This window comes from Hirundo rustica, chromosome 12 (genome assembly GCF_015227805.2).
Source record: "Hirundo rustica isolate bHirRus1 chromosome 12, bHirRus1.pri.v3, whole genome shotgun sequence".
NCBI lineage: Eukaryota > Metazoa > Chordata > Aves > Passeriformes > Hirundinidae > Hirundo > Hirundo rustica.
The window spans coordinates 9,670,666-9,692,109 of NC_053461.1; the positions used below are offsets into that span (position 1 = coordinate 9,670,666).

The 21,444-nt window shown below is 45.6% G+C and overlaps 2 protein-coding genes across 3 annotated transcripts in view; both read right to left on the reverse strand.

Annotated features, from left to right (window-relative positions):
* The window catches only part of ABTB1 (ankyrin repeat and BTB domain containing 1), a 30,093-nt gene extending 15,923 nt beyond the window's left edge, over positions 1–14,170 (reverse strand). Inside the window, exons 1-7 of one of the 2 annotated variants that reach the window (XM_040076080.2) lie at positions 14,016–14,170; positions 12,283–12,345; positions 11,141–11,196; positions 9,944–10,088; positions 7,811–7,970; positions 6,882–6,927; positions 3,951–4,067 (exon numbers count right to left, since the gene is read on the reverse strand). In XM_040076080.2, coding sequence (XP_039932014.1) covers positions 3,951–4,067; positions 6,882–6,927; positions 7,811–7,970; positions 9,944–10,088; positions 11,141–11,196; positions 12,283–12,345; positions 14,016–14,071 — 643 coding nt within the window. In that variant the 5' untranslated portion in view covers positions 14,072–14,170. The remainder of the gene's footprint in view (positions 1–3,950; positions 4,068–6,881; positions 6,928–7,810; positions 7,971–9,943; positions 10,089–11,140; positions 11,197–12,282; positions 12,346–14,015) is intronic. The other variant, XM_040076081.2, reaches the window with a different exon arrangement.
* Positions 14,171–15,152: 982 nt separating this feature from the next.
* The window catches only part of PODXL2 (podocalyxin like 2), a 32,150-nt gene continuing 25,858 nt past the window's right edge, over positions 15,153–21,444 (reverse strand). The window contains exons 7-8 of the mRNA XM_040076405.1: positions 19,850–20,029; positions 15,153–19,510 (exon numbers count right to left, since the gene is read on the reverse strand). Coding sequence (XP_039932339.1) covers positions 19,301–19,510; positions 19,850–20,029 — 390 coding nt within the window. The 3' untranslated portion in view covers positions 15,153–19,300. The remainder of the gene's footprint in view (positions 19,511–19,849; positions 20,030–21,444) is intronic.

Sequence of the window (21,444 nt, forward strand, 5' to 3'; positions counted from 1 at the left end):
GCCTTTTTCACCTAGTGTGTCTTCTTGTCTTGTCTTATCAGTCTATGCAATAAAGCAGCCTATTAAAGGGAAAGCAAAATACATGATCATACTTTAGTGGTCTGGCTATGACCAAAGTTGTTGTGAAGCTCATAGAAGCCAACCCTATCTTCAAACGAGTGGCAGCCCAAAGTAGACTCAGGGCCAACACAGCCTTTCTTGTTTCTGGTCACCCTGCTCCACCACGTCAGCTCACCACCGGAGGTTTGTTCCCAGGTCAGCATGGTTTGGGGGAAGAACTGAAGCATGTAAGACATTCAGGAGTCCCTGGCATACAAGGAAGCATGTGAAAAAGATAAAGCACCACTGAAAAATGCAAAGTTGTGGTGAAGAAGCTTTAGGATACTGCTGGGAGCCAGAGAGACAGAGAGTTAACTCCAAAGCATTCAGAAGAATTTCTGACAGGTATGATTCACCACATTAAAACCCCTCACAGGTGAATCACGCCACCTTGAGACCTCATTTCTCCTGACATTTTGCACAGCATTAAGTGAGCTCCATCAGATGACTCCATTGGGTCGTGGGCGAAAGAAGACCACGATGTGCCACAAAACAAGATTTCCACCCCCTCCTCCACACACACACACACAGCAGTGACTGCTGCACTCCTCAAATATGCCACCACTGTACCTCTCCACAGGCCACATATCCCAGAAAGATTTCTGAAAAGGGAAGGATAACCTACCAGTACAAAATAGTCAGGTACCATGATTGCTACACACAAAGCTCACCAGCAAGGAGACAGGCTGCCCTATTAGCACGAAATTCTACCCTCAAATAAATGACTTCCAGGGTAAATAAGCTATGCGGAGGCCTGGCACCAACACAAACCAGACTGAGTGTATTTTCTCAAAAAGCCCTGATCACCTACACATCACCATGAAAGAAGGGAAGTTCCTACTTTGCAATTAGAAATTCTTAATGGCCTTTGTATTTCTGTAGTACTTATTGTAACAGTCACCAGGTCAGGCTCTGTAAGTGCTAATGGACTCAGCAAGTTTTAAGCAGCAGTCAAGGCAAAGAATTCTCTTGGGATCCACAGAGCATCTGTGCACTTTCCCAGTGACACAGAAGAACAGAGATCTTTCTGAGAAGCAAATCTATTCAGACACTGCATCACTCAAATCCAAAGGGACAGCATTTGGTATCACTCGAAAATCTTTCCTAACAAAGACAACAAAAACCAAAGTTGTGAAATAGGAATAAGCTGCTGGCTGCTAGCAAGCAGCAGGGACCATGAAAGAGGACTGCAAGAAAGATGAATGGAGGGGTTTATGAAAACAGCAACATAAACAATGCAAAGAGCTGAAGGTTAATGTGGTTTACTGTGATTAATGTTGAGACTGGGTTTCTTCCCAGTCTAGCAGAGTTGCATAGCACTGACTCTCACCCACCAATGTATCAGCTACCTTGGTTTTCCTGCCCAACACTTCTTTGTAGTCTTCTGGTTAAATTGAGTCAATGTATCACAAAACATAAGAGCCAGAAATAAACCCCATTAAACTCCCAAAACCTTAAAAATGATGCCACACGCAGATGCATCTTCTTCCAAATGGCATAATTAGCTACAACCACAGATTCTGCACATCCAGTGTCTTTGCTACAATGGTAAGCATCTCAAACCTTGTTCACACACTTTTTGCCCTAAAACTTGCTGAAGTAACTGCAGAACATTTATTTTCTAATACATGCACTTCTAAAGGAAGGATTATGTCATAATCTGGACAAATTGTTTAAGCCCTTCCAAACAACGCAATAATTTTTTCTTGTTACAACCACAATATACACAAAGGGGAAAATAGGCAAGCATTCACACCCAAATATATCTCAGGTGCAACAGAAGGCACTGGGTCATCCTCTTCCTGTACTACTGTCTGTGCATGCCAAGATACTAAGTGCTTTTGAAATACTGATTAACTCTAAGTAATGAGATTGTAGACACTGCAATTATCCAGTGAAGCTGCAGAGGCTCGAGTTCATCTTGCTTTCTTGTTTCAACTTCATAATACAGATGCAATATATGACCCTACTCCGCAGACCTTAATCAAATGTCTGTTCCTAAAACACTCAAAGAAACAGATAAGCTTTGTCAAGTGCCGGACATGATGTGATCTAAGATCTTTCCAATTTTTTAACCTCTATAACTATTACATATATGCCTTTCTGAGGAATCAAGTTTTCCTGACTTCCACACGAGATTTAAGAAACAAACTTTTAACGGTTGTTCTATTTGTTTGAATCCAACCTGTCTTAAATAAAAATCAAGACTAGTTCTTCCATCAGTGCTATAAACCACCCATTGACAGTCTTCTGTCAGGCCTCAAAATTGAAGAATTGTTCCCTCCCCAAAGTACACGGAATTTAAATGATTTGTCCAGTGCCACTGTATTTCCAAGTGCTGCTTTTATCTAAAACTTCCAACTAACCTGAAACTTTACTTCATTATTTTCCATTTGAAAACCCACCAAGAGGTCAGCTTTTTAGCAGTTCACAGGTTTACGCACCTTCTTTTCCTTCCACAATATAATATGAGATTTCAACTAAATTAATTATGGTGGAATGTCTCAGCTAGACTCTGGGAGAAAAATATAAAAAGGAGCTCTGGCATCTCACTGAATTACTCTGATATCAAAAGATGACACTTGATTTCTGAGTAGCTTTTATTTTATATTCATTCACCACTCCCCTTTTCTGCCACTTAAATACAAACTGATACCTTACAGCTTTTGTAGATACCAAGAAATGCATTTCTAATCTCTTCAGGTCTGTGTTTACATAGGAGAAGTAAGACCTGTGACACAGCTTCCATAAGGACTTGGACCCTGGTCTACATGGGAACAAGCTGTACCATGGTAAGCTTGTGCCACCACCCCCCTCCCCGGCCCCCACCAAACAACTGCACATATGTAAAGGGAAACTGCACATGGTAATATCTTCCATGTGATTTAGAGATGAGGAATTTCTTGAGCCAGAAGTATTCTATCAATTATGTCCTGCAACTTCAGGAGGCTGAATAATCACAGCTCATATTCAAAAGGAAAAGGTGGAACAGTTATACCCCTGCCTCTTAGACCAGGGAAGAAATGCTATTGACTTGAAACTATAGACTGGAGTCTCTTCTCAAATAAAAATTAACTTGATTAAAGTAAAGGAGTTAACTCAGAGCACGGAACGATAATCAGAAGCTTTCAGCCTGAAGGTTTTGTTTTTTCTGCTTCGTGACTAACACCACTTGCGCTGTTCTGATTGTTCTTCACGTGTCTGTTAGCTTGAGCTATGGAGATGAAAGAAAAACTCCAACTGCAGGTCCTCATGCAATTAGCTTATGTCACAATTAGATCACAAGTTATTTGGATAACAAGAAATCCTTAAATAGAAGATTGTTTCATTTAAGGTTTGACAAATCCATGTGTTACTAATATACACATGCTTTCAGAAATACTTCTCTGCTTTTAAAAGAAGTGTTGCATCTCCCTCTGCACCCATTTTGGGCCAGTTATCAAACATTTTACTTTGGTTAGGGGTCAAATAAATGGAGAAAATTATTTCTGACTTATATTTTATCTTTCTGGGGATTTAAACAAGTTCCCTGTTGGAAGGCACTTCCAAATATATACACCACCATACTCAATTGAATGTCTGGCAACCACAGCAAAGTCCTGCTGCCACGGCTGCTCTACTATAAAGAAAGCATTCAATACAAAGTATAAACATGCATGTGTCAGAAAGTACTGCAGGTGCCCTACAGAAAGGCCATGACTAAAAACTATCATGCAAACATGGAAATTCCACAACAGAATCATTTTCTGGAAGCCTCAAGGACACCATGAAACATCCACCATCACACTTTCCTGTTTCTCCCTGAAAGGGCACACAGGCACAGCAGAGACAACAACAAGTCAAATGCTTACCAAATTCATAGACTTTTTTACATTTGGTCTCCAAATCATCGATGAGGTCCTGCAACCGACACTGCTTGGCCAACCTCTTGCAATCACTGACATATTCTACATCAATATCCAGACGACCTATCAGGAAGAAATGCAGTCATCTCTCTTAATCCACAGGATTTAGGTATAAAAATGGCAAAAAATAAGGTCTGAAGACTTGATAGCACAGAAATTTAGTAATTAGATACACTGCTCACTTTCTAGCATCCACTTACAACTCAGTCCCAGAAGCTAAGACATAGTATTCCACCATCACCCACCACTTAAATCAACAACAGTTTGGCATTTAATTCACATTTCCACTTTCCAGGGTTCACCCTAATAGCTTCATTCAAAAGTCCAAAGACCAAACAGGCTATACAAAACATGTCTAATTCCCTCAGAAAATCAAAAAACAGCAGCACAACAGCAGCAGGCATGACTGCTACCGTTGACTATCCCGCTCTGAGAAAGAATAGACTTTAGGCTCACAAGTTTTCTTCCCAGAATCTTGTACAATCAGTGAAAATGCGGCAAGGGACTTTTCTGAACACACCATATTGGAAAAAAGAGCCTTGAAGACAACGTTAATTTCTGGCACCACCTCCTGGCCGGAGATAGTTCAGCATTTAGCATGCCTACAATACAACACTGGGCATTTTCATAGAAGGTTTAGGATCAACTTATTGTCATGGGTTGGCAAAGGTTTTTAGTTATGGAGGAATGTTGAATGTTTTTCCTGGTCGGGACCTTGGAATTGCTTTAGAAAGGACAGGGACCGATCAGAAGGCTAGTCTGGGATATTGGCATCTGTTTTAGCCACTGAGAATGCCAAATGTGACCTTGGGAAGTACCCATATAAACCCTGGTTCCCTGCAGGTCACTCTCTTGCTTCCGGGTCAGTCACCAGGTAACATCATGGGCAGCAGGGGGGCCCGGCTCAGGGCCCGGCCAGGCCTCTGGGAGCCAGTGCCCGCACGGGGGCCGGCCGTGTCCCCTTTTCCCCGGCCGTGTCCCCTTTCCCCTGGCCGTGTCCCCTTTCCCCCGGCCGTGTCCCCTTTCCCCTGGCCGTGTCCCCCTTCCCCCGGCCGTGTCCCCCTTCCCCCGGCCGTGTCCCCTTTCCCCTGGCCGTGTCCCCTTTCCCCCGGCCGTGTCCCCTTTCCCCCGGCCGTGTCCCCTTTCCCCTGGCCGTGTCCCCTTTCCCCCGGCCGTGTCCCCTTTCCCCTGGCCGTGTCCCCTTTCCCCCGGCTGCCGGCAGGAGAGAGGGGAGGCTGTAGCTCGGCAGTGCTGGCCACGTGTTCAGAGCCGCGGCAGAGGGGGCCAAGCCATGGCCCGCCTCAAGAACGGCTGGCAGCAGAGAAAGAAAGCCTGCAGCTTTGTAACAACTCCGAGCTGAGCCACCATCAGTGAGACCGAGGGGTGGAAGAGAAGACATCCACCAGCCTCCCCCATCAGCACGGCTTTGTGTCTATACAGCCCTGCAGCCAGGGGCAAAGAGCACATGGCCACTGCAGGCCTGGGCAGATTGAACCCTTTCCTGGCAACATGAAGCTTCCAAGGCCTAACCCTTCCATGAGAGAGAAGAAAGAGACAGACTGCACGTAGAAGAGACACCGCATGAAGTCAGCGGATAAGAAGTGAAAGAACTGACAGTATTATTGGACAGAGGGATCGAAGAAGGGGACATTTTTAACCAGATTTCTCTGGGGTAAACTATGGAGAAATGGACTCTTCCTTGTAACATCTTAACGTTATTTGGGGGAATTCTGGTTCTACTCAATATCAGGGACTGATATATGATTGAGATTTAAGTGAGAATCTCAAAGCACTCACTCCTGGGTTAAAAGGAGGTCTCAACCTTTGAGACAAAAATGACTTTAGAGAGGAAGTGATTTGAAGCCCTCGGCTCCTGGGGTAAAAGGAGGTCTTTATTTCTTTTGAGATAGAGATGATTTTAGAGATAGAAGAAGAGAATCCTTGTTTATACTAGAAGAAGCATTCTTAAACAGTACCCCAGATACACTGAGAGGCCCATGAGTAGCCAGGGGAAAGGCTGCTAATGGGTGGAACAGCACAATCTGCAAAAACTCCAGGCAGTTGCAGATTTGTGACACTGGGAGTCACAAGACTGTTTTTGTCTTGTGGTGAGTGTCTCCAAGGTACTCTAGAGAGACTCCTCTGCCAAAGTCATGAAAGATTATGTTTAAATTGTGAAATTGACTGAAAAATCACAGGTTGTGTCTCTCTATGTTGTTTTGTAAGAAGGTTAACAGTTTGCAAGGGGAGAGAAGAGTGTTTTGAAGTTTCATTCTGCTTTGTTTTAGTTTTTTTCCCATCCTTTTAGTGTGTGTTAATAAAACTATTTATTTTTAAGCTTGAGCCTGCTTTGCTTTTTCTCCTAATCTTTCTCCCACAAAAAGAGAATAAACCCTAAGACCACTACACAAAATTTGGTAACCAGAATTTGGCGAACGTGAAACCACTACACTTCTGTTCAGAAAAAATATTAGAAAGTAGTAAAAGCATGCAGCACACACTGCTCAGGTTTACCAAAATGAAAATGTCCTCCATGGGAAACTGGCTTTTCATCAGCTCAGGAGGCTGTTACACCAGATGACAGATTCTCCTTCCTTAAGTTAAAAATACAGTCTCCAAATCAATCCAACCAATCAACCTAAGCTGACTTTGGTTTTAATTGACTGTATAATTACTGGCAGGACAAGTGGCAGAAGGTACAAACATCTTGGAAGAGCCGGCGATTGCTCACATTCTCCTTTTCTGCTAGCAGAGAGGATTTGTTGGCAACTCAAGCACCCAAACACTGCTGAGTGCAAGCTTGTGCCACTCAGTGCAGAGGCACAGACAGTTGCCCACCAGCCATGTAAACAAACAGCAGAGGGCAAGGTCATTTACCTGTGTATAGATACTGCAGAAGAGCACCAAAGGCTGCTGGGTTAATCTAAAATAAAACAAGAGAAAGTTACATTGGGAATCTCCATGAATTTAATAGCAAGTTTGAAACATGGTCCTTAACAAGTAAAAAAAAAAAAGACAAACTTAAATAAGAACTCACACACTGCACATGACTTCCTTGCTCCCCACATAACTAATGCTACCACTTCACCTAGCTTACACAGCTCCTTACTGTTCCAACTGATACTAATACCTTAGGGGACAGGACCTGACTAACGGAGGAACTCAAGAGACATGGTTGTAATACAGGCTCTGCAAAATCTAGGTTTTTACTGATCAGAAACATTTCCACATCTTCCCAATTCCAGAGGAAAGGTGTTCTTGTACAAAGAGAATGGAGAGCAGTGTTCTGAGAAACCAGAATTACGTTTGTCACAAGAGGATTTGCACTGCCAGAGTCAAGTTACAGAAATGTGGTCCGGAGTATTGGTGGTTAATGGATGGAATGCACTTAAGGCCTATTTAGTTCTTGCTGCAAAGGCAACAAAAGGGACTCAATTAGTGCCAATTATGGAGGTGATGTCTTCACCACAGACCACCTGTCCACCAGGAATTAAGACAGACAACTCATCCTAAAGAGGGGTTGTGACACAGCTGGCAGATGGTAACAGCTACATGCTACTGCAATTAAGATATGTTTGAGTCCATGACAGAGGGAACAAAGGGAAGGTATGCAATCTGCAGCTTTTTGTTATCTGAAAAAAATTCAATTTTACTGCATAAAGTGCCTCCAGCAAGCCCTTCTCCTCAACTAGGGTTATTCTGAGCCCCAGGAGCTATTCACTGTGGAAGTTAACCCTCAAACTCACTTTCCTCACCCAGCTGGAACAGCAAAAGAAAGGAAAGAATGGAAGCACAGCCTTGCTTACCAGGGGGTGCTTCAACACTATCATGTTTTTCCCCTTCCATTTGGTCTCAAACATCTCTGCAAAGTAGGTGCTGCGAGCGCTGAGGATGCAGCGGTGGGCACAGAAGGATTTGCCATGAACGATGAAAACAATGTCACTCTGGTAACCCTGCTCCAGCAACCTGCAAGGAACAGAGAGAAAGAAAACTCATTGCAAGACGAAAAAGGAAAGAATGGAGTAATTCTAGTGGGGAACATGGTACAATTAGGTCTAAATGAACAAATACCCCAGTCCCTCCCTGCTCAGCAGGAAGGCCAGCATGGGGCTGGTACTTCACATACTGGCATGGAAATGTCTCACTCCCTTCCACAACTCAAAGTTTTGTTAGTGCAAAAGAGAGTCTGGAGAATGAAAGCTTCCTGCCTTAGGTGAACACCGGGAACAGATTTTAAAATGGAACTTAGCTGCCCCCAAGTACATCTTTATAAGTTAATACTGCTTTTAAATTGTCAGATGTCAAAAAAAAAAACAAAAAAACCAACCCTGCAAAATTATACACTTTCAAAAAGAACTACCCTGCTATAAAGTAAGATGCATCTTTCCTGCTCTCTGGGTACTGTCAGTGTGCACACTTTAACCATGTAACAAATAGGAGTGGACTTGATGTGACACACCTCAGAAGAAGGAAGGATGTGACAGGCATGAAATATGGGCAATTACCACATCAAAGGCAAAGCCTCATTTATGCCTGCATGCCCCTACCTCCATTCTTCAAAAGGAAAAAAACAAAACTGCTACTTCTAGAGCCTACAGCAACCATCAGCAGTGTTTTCTAATGCCCATCACTCCTTGCACATATATCCTCACAAACATCCTCAAGAGGTCAAATCAGGTGGACATCAGGCATCATACTCCTAGAGAGCTGGACTGCATAGAAAGGTGTGGAGTCATACATGGAGATGTTGTCAGAGTCTTGAATGCTAATCTCAATCTCCTGCCCCTAGCATACTCTTCCTTCTAAGTGTCTTGCCCCAAACGAAATAAAAGCATCAGATTTTTACTTTTTGCCCCCCAACTGTTGCTCTTTGTTTCAACGTTAACAAAAGGTCTGCTTGAATAAGAAGCAGAAATCAGCATATTTTAGCTTTCACATATGATCAACCCTGAACCATCTGAGCCACAGTCACCAGGGCAGTAATAAATCACCCTGCAAAACTGTACTTCCCTGGAACACAGAATCTGATTTTACTTAAGATAAATGAGTTTCCTTCCTCCCCACTCTTCCTACAGCTTCAGAAATTAGGACACTGTAGTAACTGGGAAGATTGTCAGATTTTTCTAGGACTTATTAACACTCCTCTTTCAAAGATTTAAAAAAAAAAGGCACATCAAGGTTTTAACATTTGTAAGTCAGTCCAATGGGAACTAAAAAGAAAAAAACAACAACAACAAAAAAAAACCCACCAAAAAAAAAAAAAAAAAAAAAAAAAAAAAAAACAAACAAACAAAAAAAACCAAACAGCAAATCTGTAATAACATCAGAGTTACCAAAGTAGAGAAACAGCAAGAAAAGCTTGAAACTATTCCTCTACTCCTGAGCAAGTTAGGCTGCCACTCAACCTCTAGTACAATGTGGGACAGGCAACTTTCAAAATTATCTTAACAAATTTTAATAACCAAAAAGAAAGAACTGGGCAATGTCACCATGAGTCAGTTTGAGGCTTCTTAAAGTGCTCTGTTTCACAAATGAGAAACATTTTATCAGTGTTGAAAATTTCATCTTGCAAGCTATAGTACCTTTGGTCCTGAAACTGAATTTCAGTTGACATACTATCAACTAAATTGCTGATGTGGTTTTAGTGATCTGATTTTGGTTTGACAGTCAAGGATGATGGCTCGGTGCTTCTGCATTATAAAGACCAGCTTTCTGTTGACTCTGGAGTCTGTACACAACTCACTGGAGGCTATGCACACACACACCTGGAGATCACCCTTAGGGCACAGAGTAACGTCCCTTAGGAAGCTCTACATGCCCAGGAATGAGAGAGGGTACTGATCAGCTGCCTTTCAAAGCTGCCCCGAACAGAGAGCTCAAATATGCAGAAGAGCTCAGGAAGGATGATGGGATGCTCTGCACAGGCCTTGTGTCCTTACCGCTGCAGGAAGACATCGTAGTAGTCCCTCTTCATGCACTTGGCTGTGATCTGTTTGTACTCCTTCAGCAGCCGGCGGATGGCATCACTCAGAGCTCCGTACAAACAACGCTCTCCATCAAAAGTGTTTGCCTCACACTTCGCTCCTGTTAAACAACCACAGGCACAGGCCAGCAGGCAAACTTAGATCCTTCTCCAGTGTCCCCAGATGGTCATTAAATGAGTGTGACTACTGGCTGCTGACATGTTTTGTTTTGTCCCCTCTGGTGACAAGCATATTGACAAAAACTGAGCTTCCCTCACATGTGTACAATCTAAAGCTGCTCTCCCACAGACAAATCCCTTTCTGAGGAAGTCATGACTTGTTTAAACTGACCCATGTAAAAAGCCTCCCAGCATGGCTTCAGCAGTGGTCTGGGAAGACAAATCTCACTGTGCAAAGAGGGCAATCATTTCTTGGACTGTTAAGAACTCCTCCTAAAAAGTATTTCTGCTTTGTAAAAGACAGGAGATGCCTCTTTAGGTTTACCTGATAGAAATTTGGAGGGCATTTGCATTTTCCTATTTAGAATTACACAAGTCGTTGATTAAGATGCTGCAAATGCAGCAGAAAACCAGACCTTTTGAGATGTGACTGCACTCTGGTTCCTCTGGCAAAACACTAGCAGTACCTAGGAGAATTTGAGTGCTGAGAACCAAATGGGCAGGCACCTGGCCTGAAGAATTGGTCTTGCTTTGTCTGACATTAGCAAAATCCCTTGTATTTCACATTTAAGTCCTGCTTACAAAGCCACGCTATCAGTAGAGTACAAGGAAGTTTTACACAGACAATTCTTCCTATGAAATACAACTCTTAGATCAGCATATTCCCAACACCATTGAGCCCTCACAAAATATCAGCTGCGGTTTCAGGAAGTCAGGCCACCTTAAGCCATCACAGACAGCTTCCCTTTCTGTGCATTTTCAAGATTTCAAGCAAATCAAGAAATTTCAAGCAATTTCAAGAAGTAAATTCAAGCAGCAAATGGCCTGCAAAAGAGACCATGAAGGTGTATGCAGGGCTCCTTCTGTAGCCTGAGATCGCTGATCAGATGGTTGGTTGTAACAGAAGAATTTTCCACAAGGGACAGCTAAGAAGGACATACAATCCCAACAGACCACAGCAAGACACTGCACCCATATTAGGAGACTTGCTCACCATTGGCTAGAAGATAACGTACAAGCTCCTCATGTCCACAGAGACAGGCGTAATACCTGACAATAATGAGAGAAAGAAAATTAGAGATGCAGTAGGAAGCAAAATTCAGTGTTTTGGCACATCACCACACACAGGTTACCGCACTGAGCATCCCTGAGAAGCTTAGGAGACGATTCCTCATAAGAGTGAAGAATCGTTACCAAATAGCACAAAAGCCTGATCCCAGCAACAGACTAAGCAGGATCTGTTCCCAGCAATCCTAGGCACTGCAAGGAGCTCTCAAGGGTTCAGCAGTTCCCAGTCTGGGTTCAGCATCTTCTGTTGCACTACCAGCTGCCAAATCCATTGTCATTTTAATGGAGATCATTTCATGGGCACACAGCAGTCCTTGAATTCTCAAAAACACTCCATCCTCCTTCTGTTGTCAGTCTGACTGCCACACACTACACCAAGGACAGTACCCACACTGGATGTAGAGCAAATTCACCCTCCACTGAAGTTCTGTTTCAATGAGTTTTGTTTTCTCTTTCAGAATCTAAGCCTTTCATGATCCTCTTTCACAAGGACCTCAAATTCTCCTACAAACTAGGAGAATCCTGTAACGCGCATTGCAGCAGCCAAATGTCAGTCTACCTTTACTCTGGGAAGCTATTCTGTACTCTAAAGATATTGCAGATGTCTAAATATACTTTGGAATTGTGGGGAGGTAACAAGCTCACAGCACATCCCTCAGCACCTCCAGGGGGATTCCTCATTATCTACTGCCAGACAGACTGTGATCCCACAGCCTCCTGACATTTTATCAGGCCAAACTTTCACCCAAAAGGACATGCTAGAACGCCACAGACTTTGGTTGGGGAAAAGCCCAATCTAGCTAAGAGCAGAGTGCTTAATCCAGGTAATTGGTCACAAAACCCTGCTTCTGAGCATCACTACAGCAAGCCACAATCAAATGGGGAGACAAAGACACATTCAGCACAGCACCCACAGGGAAGAGAAGCAGAACTATGTAGCTAAAGCTCCAAAAAAGCAGAACCTGACACATTTTGTAACAGTGCTCATGGCTGCTGATGCAAAGAGAGTAAAGGAGCTCTGAAGGCCCTACCCCCCGCCCAGCCAGTGCTCCAGGCTGCAGCACTCACAGGGGTGTACTGTCCCACTTATCACGGACATTAATTTCCACATCTCGCTGTTCAAGAAGGTATCTGGAAGAAAAGGGAGAGAGCGAAGTTATACCTTCATGCAGCTACTCACTCAGTCACAACCTCCTCTTGCAGAAGATGTAACTTCAAGTTCATTGAGTAGCTTTCAAAGGTATGACAGGATCTTGCACTGGACTTGGGGAACTGTCACCTGTGCCTCAAGGGGCATCAGCCAAATCTTCACCCAAAGAATGGTGTTATACAGCACAGCCTCACAGCCCCCTTCAATTTTAAGTGGTGCATATGGGGAAAGAGGGTAATTAAATACATCTCTAACAAGGCAGCAGTCTCAAAAAAATTCTGAGTACTTCTGCAGTACCTTCAGATTCCCCAACAGTGCTCCCAGCCTTACAAATAAGTGGCCAATTTTACAAGGCCAAGACTGGACTCCCATCCTGCTTGTGGCTTCTCCTGACAAAAGCAACAACATCAGTATCACTCCAGACTGCTCTTAAATCCTGCCACTTCCTTGTCTCGCACATTTAGGCTAGATCCAGTGCTGCCAACATTCCCTCTTTGACACCTCTAGAATCTGGGCTTTGCCTTGCAGACAAATCTCCTGCACAGCCTGGCTCAAATTCTGGTTTTTTATCACCCACCACATGAGTCCTCTTCTTCACTCCCTTCACCTTTGTTGTCTCAAACTTCAGGATCCTCTGACCACATTCAACACACCAAGCAACTCAGCTCCTTTCTACTCAGTCCCATGTGGTCAATTTGTACCCCCTGCTCTGACAGCACTCTCAGACTCTCATTTCTCCACCATTACTTCTATACAGGTCATCTTAAGGCCTCTGTAAGGCCATCCCTCAGACCCCTCCTTCTACAGTAAACCTACAATTTACTGCTTGCAATGATTTAATCTAACAGAATCACAACAGATAACAATGTTCCCCAGACCTTATCTACTTGCACACTTACTCTTCATTAGCAAGCACCTTGAAACAGAGGTTGCTTGGGTTATCTGGCATATCGCACATTAAGAGATGGAAGGATCAAGTAGGATAAAGGGGCGAAGAAGAGTTTTAGATTCAAACCATGAGATGCAGGAAAAGAGCCTGTTGTAAACCCTGGACCTTGCATTCACCCTGCAGACAACAAGCCCATCTGCCTCACTGCAGTTAAGCTGTGCTGCTTTGAAATGAGCAAGGAAACTTGACCTGAAATTTTAGTATCCCCATATTTCTCAGAGATACTCCCATAGTCTACAGCAAAAGGTGTCTAAACATTTCCATGACGATCGCAACCCAGGGATCCAGCTTCCTACCAACGCAAATACCACTTCCACTGGTAAAGAAAGAGCCGCTGGAGAGGAGCCTTGTGCAAGGACATTTGCCACAGGCCGCATCCACATCCACGAGTACGCAGTGACTGTCTGACACCTGCCAGAACCAGGTGCACCTCACCCGAACCTAAGCACCCCGGTAAAGACCCAGGTGCACACCCGGCTCCTCGGGCTGCAAACAAGCTGCATTAATGTATGAGAAACAAACTGCCCTTTCTGCACCCCGGCACCAAGGCCGCCCTGGGAGGCCGGAATGAGCTTCAGGTAAGCACTTCTCGGCGAGGCCAGGCCGCCCCGACAGGCCCGGCCCCGCTCATCCCGATGACCAGGGCGGTTAAAGGGCAGAGGCGGGCGCGAGGGACACGCTCCCCGGCCCGGCCCGGCTCACCGCACGCGGCTCACGTCGCCCTTCTTGCAGCTGGTGAACAGGTCGCTGGTGTCCATGGCCGGGCGAGGCCGCGGGGCGGCGGCACCGCATTGACGCGGAGAGCAGAGCAGCGGCCGCCGGGCCGGGCCGAGGGGCAGCGGTGGCGGGGCGGGAGCGGCGGGCGCTGTAAACACGGCGGCGGCACCGCCCGCCCGGCCCGGCCCCGCCCCCCCTCCGCAGCGCCCCCTGCGGCCCGGAGGAACAACTGCCGGCCGCGCTGCGTGGGGACTCGCGGGCCCGGGGCTCGGGAAAAGGGGAGCTGCTCTGGAACAAAGCAGGGGACGGATCTGGAACACACCTGAGGAGAGAAGCTGGCCCAGAACATGGTTGGGATGGGGTTTGGAACATATGCAGCGCTGTCTCTGGACTACGTGCAGTTGCAATGAGAGGGCGTCTCATTAATACATTCAAAGGCAGGTGACAAGAGGATGGTGCCAGACTTTTTGGTGGTGCCCAGTGACAGGACGAGGAACAAAGATCATAAACCAAAACACAAGAAGTTCCACCTAAACATGAGGAAGAATTTCTTTACGTTGAGGGCAGCAGAGCCCTGGAACAGCTGCCCAGGGAGGGCGTGGAGTTTTGGGAGACATTCAAGCATTACCCGGATGTGTTCCTGTCACCTGCTCTGGGTGACCCTGCCTTAGCAGGGGGAGTGAGCTGGATGATCTCCAGAGGTCCCTTCCAACCCCAATAATTCTGTGATTCTCTATGGGGTCCAGATCTGGAGCAGGTGTAGGATGGTGAAGAGCTGTGTGGGACACATACGACACAGGGCACACAGGCAGGGATTCTGCTGTAGAACAGAGGCTTCTGCTGAGCCACTCTAGCAGGAAAGCGTCCTGGGGTGGTCCTGTGGGTACTGGAGGGGCAGAGTACTCCTATGGGGGAAACCTCTTTCCACAGCCTGGACACCTGGCATGGCTCAGGGTTTCCACAGAAATCTGTGATGGGAGAATTAAGGAGTGCACTGTGGGGAAGAGGGGGGCGAGGCTGATGACCCTCAACCTGGCAGAGAAACCCTGGCCAGCACTGTTTTACAAGATGCAGCAGACATTAATTCAGACGGATCTAACCAAACAAAGCACCGTGCTCAACTCAGTGTTTAGACACCCCAGAGGTGCATTTTATTGCAAAGAAAACAAAACCACAACCCCGTTATTTCCAGGGCCAGACACAAGTGTTTCTAAGTGTCCTCCGGCAGTAATCCCAAGCAGTGGTCAAGGCTTGCAGTTTGTGTCCAGCAGAAATGAAGGCGTTGAGAACGGCTCAAAGTCTGGCTGTCAGCTTAGATGAGAGCATGAGGCTCTTATGAGCCAGCACAGATGAAGTTGCTTGTTATGTCTGAGCTTCCCCAAACCTGCTGTGAAGGATAGATGTGCTCCTGCATGGCTGCAAAGGCAGATGGGAACAGACGAGTTGCTGACGACAGTGGCTGCAGTGGGACTGCTGCAATGCTCTGAGGTCATGCTGCAATAGTCCTTAGGATAATGTACCTTCATTTCACACCACATCCTCTGCCAGAAGGATCCTTAAAGTGTATCTTGAGCTGTATCCTCGCAGCACAATTACATCCTTCGCAGCACAATTACTGGGAGACTCCTCATTGTTTCTTTCCACCCCACATACCCCAAAGTGGTGTGCAGGATGCAGAGTCCTAGGACACGTTAGACTCCATGTTACAGGCACAGATCCAGATATCTAGGTGACACCTCAGAGTAATCTGAAGCTTGGCTATCCCAGATCACATCTGGCCATGATCCCACAGAGATGAAGAGCCACTCTGATCTTGGCCATGCAGCCAGACAATACTATCACCAGTGTTCCTCGAGGCACTGCACTCCTGACAACAGTACACGATGCTCTGCTCTGAAGAACCACCTCCAAGGCAGATTCTCTGCATTGCAGCTGTGGTCCCAAGGAGCAGACGGAGCAAGTGGCAGACAAAGGAGGAAGATGGAGGTGAGACCTTTTGTTGCTGCCTAAGGCCTCTATACTGGTGACTCCAGGGAATGTCCCATCTCACTACTTTATAGACAAGGACGTACTATGTTTATAGCCAAACCGTCCTTGACATGCCTGGTACAAGCCCCTCTGCTCCCACTTGAGTCTTGCAGCCCCTCGTGAATAAAGCAGGTTATCCTAGGCAAGTCCCAGGAAACAAATATTCAAAGCTAAGAGAGAAGCTCTTTTCTTTTTTTTTTTGTTTTGTTTTGTTTTTTTGTTTTTCTGTTTTTGTTTCCAACTCCCGACCGCCACCAGGTGTCAGCGCGAACAAACATTTGGCAGATGGAATTACGGTGATGTCCGAGTAGGTGGCAAAGTTTTCCAGGAATTGCTTTGTCTCCTGCATCTGCTGTTGTCTGGCACACTGCTTTGAGAAGTCCAGCTTTCACAGTTTTTATTAAAAAGAAGTTTAACTACATTAGGGTGATAGAAAAGCTTCCTGTTACAAATGCTAAGACAAAGGTTTTCTTCCTCTTTACATCCTCCCTGTGCAGAGCTGGAAATGCAAGCACTGGACAGAGTCAAGAGGGCTACCAACAGCCTCTCTACAGTGCTTCCCAGCCCACAGGTCCCTGAAGAAGACCCGTCTCTGCAGGGCTGGCAGGAGAGGGACGACAGTGCAATCGACTTGACAAGATCAGCCTAGTGCAAAAAAATGATATAGAGAAAAAACAAACGGTAAAAGGATAAAAAGTGTCACCAGACTAAAGTGAAATTCTATCAACCAGTAGACTTCTGAAGCTAAACTGGGATCATACAGCCAGGTGCACCCTGTCAGAGACAGCAGAAAAGTGTCCTCAGCCTCACAACAGCCACCCTTAAAGTGTCTCTCAAATCACCTGGATGCTCCAGACAGAGAAGAGCATATCTGGAAAATCTTCCAGGCCATGAGAGGCCAGAAGGGCAAATTAGGAAAACTTTCTATCTGATTATTGAGCCCACATAGCTCCCTTGGTTTATTTAAAGTTTGAAAACTTTACACGAGACTGGGAGGTGCTGAGCCCAGCCGGAAGCATTGCTTTATCAATGCCTTGTTGTTTCTCTGAATTAGGATAGTGGAGAGAAAACAGGGCAGCAAAGCAGCTCTTAGCAGGGACATGTACCAAGGAAGTGATTTGTGGGTGAAATTATTCACATCTGATTGGTGGCATTATCTTTTTAACAGCCACTGGGCATTAAAAACATATTTGATGAAGATTATTTGACTTGGAAAGATTTAAATGGTGTAGCTGCCTAAAGGCCACAGGCATGCCAGGCTAAGTGCTATAAAAACTCAAATTTTAACTCCATGCTTTAATTTAATTTACTCACCATAACAACAATTTGCATTTAATCCTGTGAGCTCCAAAGTGCCTTCAACACAGCCAATGGCCTTGTGCAGTTTTACTCAGCAGGAGCCATCAGTGAGTGGTGGTCAGAGAGGGCCATGTAGTCCACATACATGGTCCCCCACTACCAACTGCTGGGGCAGGAGAAGGAACTCTGAGCATCTCTGCAACCAACCCTATCAAGGTACAAAAGGAGCTGATGATCACTGTCTCCTACACAACACCAGGAAAGATATGGAGGCAGGCTAAAACCACTGAAAATTGGAATCTGGAAAGGAAACCAAAGGTTATCACGTTTTTTGAATCCCTAATAAACTGGTATCAGAATGGCCCTACATTGAGGTGATCTGTGATTCAGTCTGTATGCAAAGCACTACACAAACTGGAACAACAGACTCTCAGGCACACGCACCAGGGAGGAACATGCTAGAGGTCTCTATACATACAGTGATAGATTTACAGACTCAGCATCAGGCTGCACATCTGCAGCCTCTTGTATACAAAGGTTCCCTTCAAGACCAAGTGTGAAGCTGCATCTCGCAGGAAGAAAGCATGCAGATCACCACTAGGGAAAGAAGTACCCATAGCACACTTCGGTGTCTCTGACCAAAGCAAGTCGCTCAATCCCTCAATGAGAGAACAAACAAATGTTCTGGGATTTCAGGCTTGACAGCAGTTTAGGCAGGGCTCAGAGAACAATTATGCATATTCATGTGCCTTTAGCACACATCTTCAGGAAGTTGGAGCCTCAAAGTTGCCTGAGGCATGCCTGAGAAACATTCATCGGGGAGCTCTTACATCCAGTTCTCAACTCATCAGAACTGGCTCTTACATTGTTTAAATGCAATGATTATAAAGATGTTACCCTGATTTATATCTGTGGGATATTAAACATTTACACCTATCCCTCAGGGCAGGATGCTGAAATTGAAACAAAAGGATCAGAACATTACTTGTTCCCCTATTTAAAAAGTTTCACATAGTCTTCATATTTACTGCAAAATGACCAACTGAAACCAAACTATCCTGAAAAATATAATTGGAGTGGAAAGGGCCAGCCAGTTTAAAACCTACACTTAGACAAGGGATATATTCCTGCTGATTCCCCAGGCTATTGTGAAAGAGGCGTGTAAACATAATTTTGAGCAACGCTCCAACCTAAAGCACGTTTCCATCTAAAATGTTGCACCATGGCACTGAATTCTCTGCAATCAGTCAAGCAAGGGTAAAGTGCTCAAACTTTGCAAGCTCACTTTGAAGTTGTGGAGTTGAAAAAAAGAGTGGGGCTGTTTGTGGTACCAGGGGTGAAATGAGATGACAGCAGGGAGTGGGTGGGACAGGTGTTTTCCCCAAATGTAAACTTCAGCTTTCATACAATTAGTAGCTGAATGCTAGAGCACTAGAAAACCTGTTTTCACACGGGAAATGTAAACTCTGCTCAGGACACCGATGGAATCTTGGCTCCCCTCCATGAGAATGCACAGGTTTTACTGCACCTGCATGGATTGAATGTGATCTCTAGGTCAGGATCTGGAAAGTGAATTTACTCCCCAAATCTGGACTCCTGGTGGCAACCCCACCATCTGTTTCTCCAATACAAACACTCTCCAGCCACTACCACAGAGCTACAGTAAGTGCATTTAAAGGTGATGAAAGCGTTGGTGCTACTGATAGGAAGGAACGCACACACACGGATATCCATAAACCCACCCCTCCTGCTTCCCTCTGTTCCATGATCCTCCTGGCTCCTAGCCTCAGATGCAGGCTCAGGACTTCCATAGGGAAAACTTGCCCAAACACCTGTTCAAAGGTTTTAAGAAGTTCCTGAGAAGCCACCTGATCCCATAGTCCGTCAGTCAAGATAGGAAAGAAACAAGTGCGTTTAAGAGAGTGGTTCCCTCCTTTGTTTTTCTAAAGATGTGTGTCTTCCTCAAACACATCCACATCCTCGCTCGCCTGCTTATTGATCAGGACATCCCAGCTGTCAGGCCCATTGATGGTGTTTCCACCGTTCACACTCGGCTTCTTCTCCTGCATTTCCGACTGGCTGTCACTGGCCACGTCCAAGGTGGGGTTGTCATGGCAGCCGTTCTCAACAAAGCGCAGCTCCTCGCCGTGTGACTGCCAGGGACAAGAGGACACAAATGGAGACAAAAGGGGACAGGTCTTAATGCTGCTGAGAAGCACAATCAGACCAGGCTATGAGGGTCACCGAGAACTTTGCCGAGTCAGTGGGAAGAGGTAGATTTATTCCCAGCTCAAACGTCACAGTGGAAATGAGCTGTCCTAAGCACATCTGCATCTCTCTTACACCTGAATGAACTCCACTGCTGCTCCAGCAGTGTATCCAGTTATGTCCCATAATTGGACAGAGGAAAACAATTGCCCTCTTAACTTTCCAATCTCCTTCATCCCTAGAGCTAAGAATCTGGTCACCTTCTCCACCCATCCAATGCTCACCATGTTCTTCATCTTGGGAAGGCGTCTCTGCCAGCAATTGTAGATGAGCCCCAACACAATGATGATGGCGCAGATGGAGCCGATGATCACCAACACGACAAAGAGCTTCCCATAATCACTGCGAGTCTGGTTAGGGTGCGACTGGCAGCTTGTGGCGGTCGAGTAGTTCTGGATACCAATCTGGAAGGAAGGAAGGAAGGAGTACAGTAACAGTCCTGACCTGCAAGCAGATAGAATCCTGTTCAGACTTTCCAGGGTCCAAGTACAGGACCACAAATGTGGCCAGAGGAAATAAAAGCCAGGGCTGGAGACGCAGGTTGTACACTGTCTAACATTACTACAAAGCTCCTAAGACCATTTTCCATGAAAGCTAACACATCAGCAAATGACAGCAGACACAATTTTATTTTGTTCACCTGCACAAGGATATCACACCTTTGTGTACAAGGAGGCCTTCATGGGAGAAACTGTCCAAGACTGAGAGTTCCCAAGACAAACTACAGAGCACTGACAGGTGCTGAGGCTTTGGTAACTGCTTGGCAGAGAATGTAACCCTAATAAATAGGTTTCCATTAAAGCTTAGGTCCTAAGAGGGCATAGTGGTCTTTACAAGGTCTTGAAAGTGGACAGCTGTCTGCTGAGCCTAAAAGCTTAGGAATAGCTGCCCTAGAAAATGGCCCTCTGTGGCTGTCAGCAAACAGCCCAGCCTTGGTCCCACTTGGCAGATTTGGAACAGGTTATGTATCAATTCAACAGTAAGTGTGACAGGTGTAAGAGAATATCCTCCCTCCTCCTTGCAATCTCATGCTTGTGCAAGGGCAGCACTGTGAGCAGAGTTTCATTACTGACAGAGCCAGAGAGTCAGAGGAATGGAGCAAGGAGGCTCTGGTAGGACTCACATTAACATGGGGCCACAGTTGCAAGGTCAAACCTTGCATCCACACAAATCCTTCTTTCTGGACAGCTCTAGGTGCTGATACTTCAGTCATACAATTTCTACAGAGTTGGCTTTTTGCACTTTCTCTGGTGTAAGCCAATCAATACAGCACTGAGCACTTAATTTGCTTTGTCTAACTGCACCAGTTCGTTAGGTCAGGGAAAAAAAACCTGAGAGCAGACAGCCAGCAAGGCAGTGGCGCAACCCTGCTGCTAAAATCAGCAAAATTACTCCAGTGGTTGGCATAAAAAACTCAAGCAGAATCAGGTCCTCAGTGCTTACACTGATTGTGGGACTGATCTGTCCTCATCTCTACCCTCTTCCAAGCTGCCCAGGGTTAGAAGGGAATATGTGAGGCCTGGAGGCAGCTGGGAGATGAGTCTGGCATCCATTGACCCAGGTTCCCTGCCTGCCCTCGTAGAGGCAGCTGTTAAAGGAGTGAAATGCAGACCCTGGAATTGTAGAAGGTTTGTGAACATGTCTAGAGAAGCCAGTGTATGTAACACAGCTGCAGGGTGAGCAAGGCCAAATGTAGGCCAGCACCCACACTGCTTTTGACAATAGTATGGAAGGGGTAACACTGAGAATCCCAACAAAATGAATGTGTGAAAAGCGGTCTCACAACCAAGCCAGAAAAGCAGGGAGGGAATAACCCATA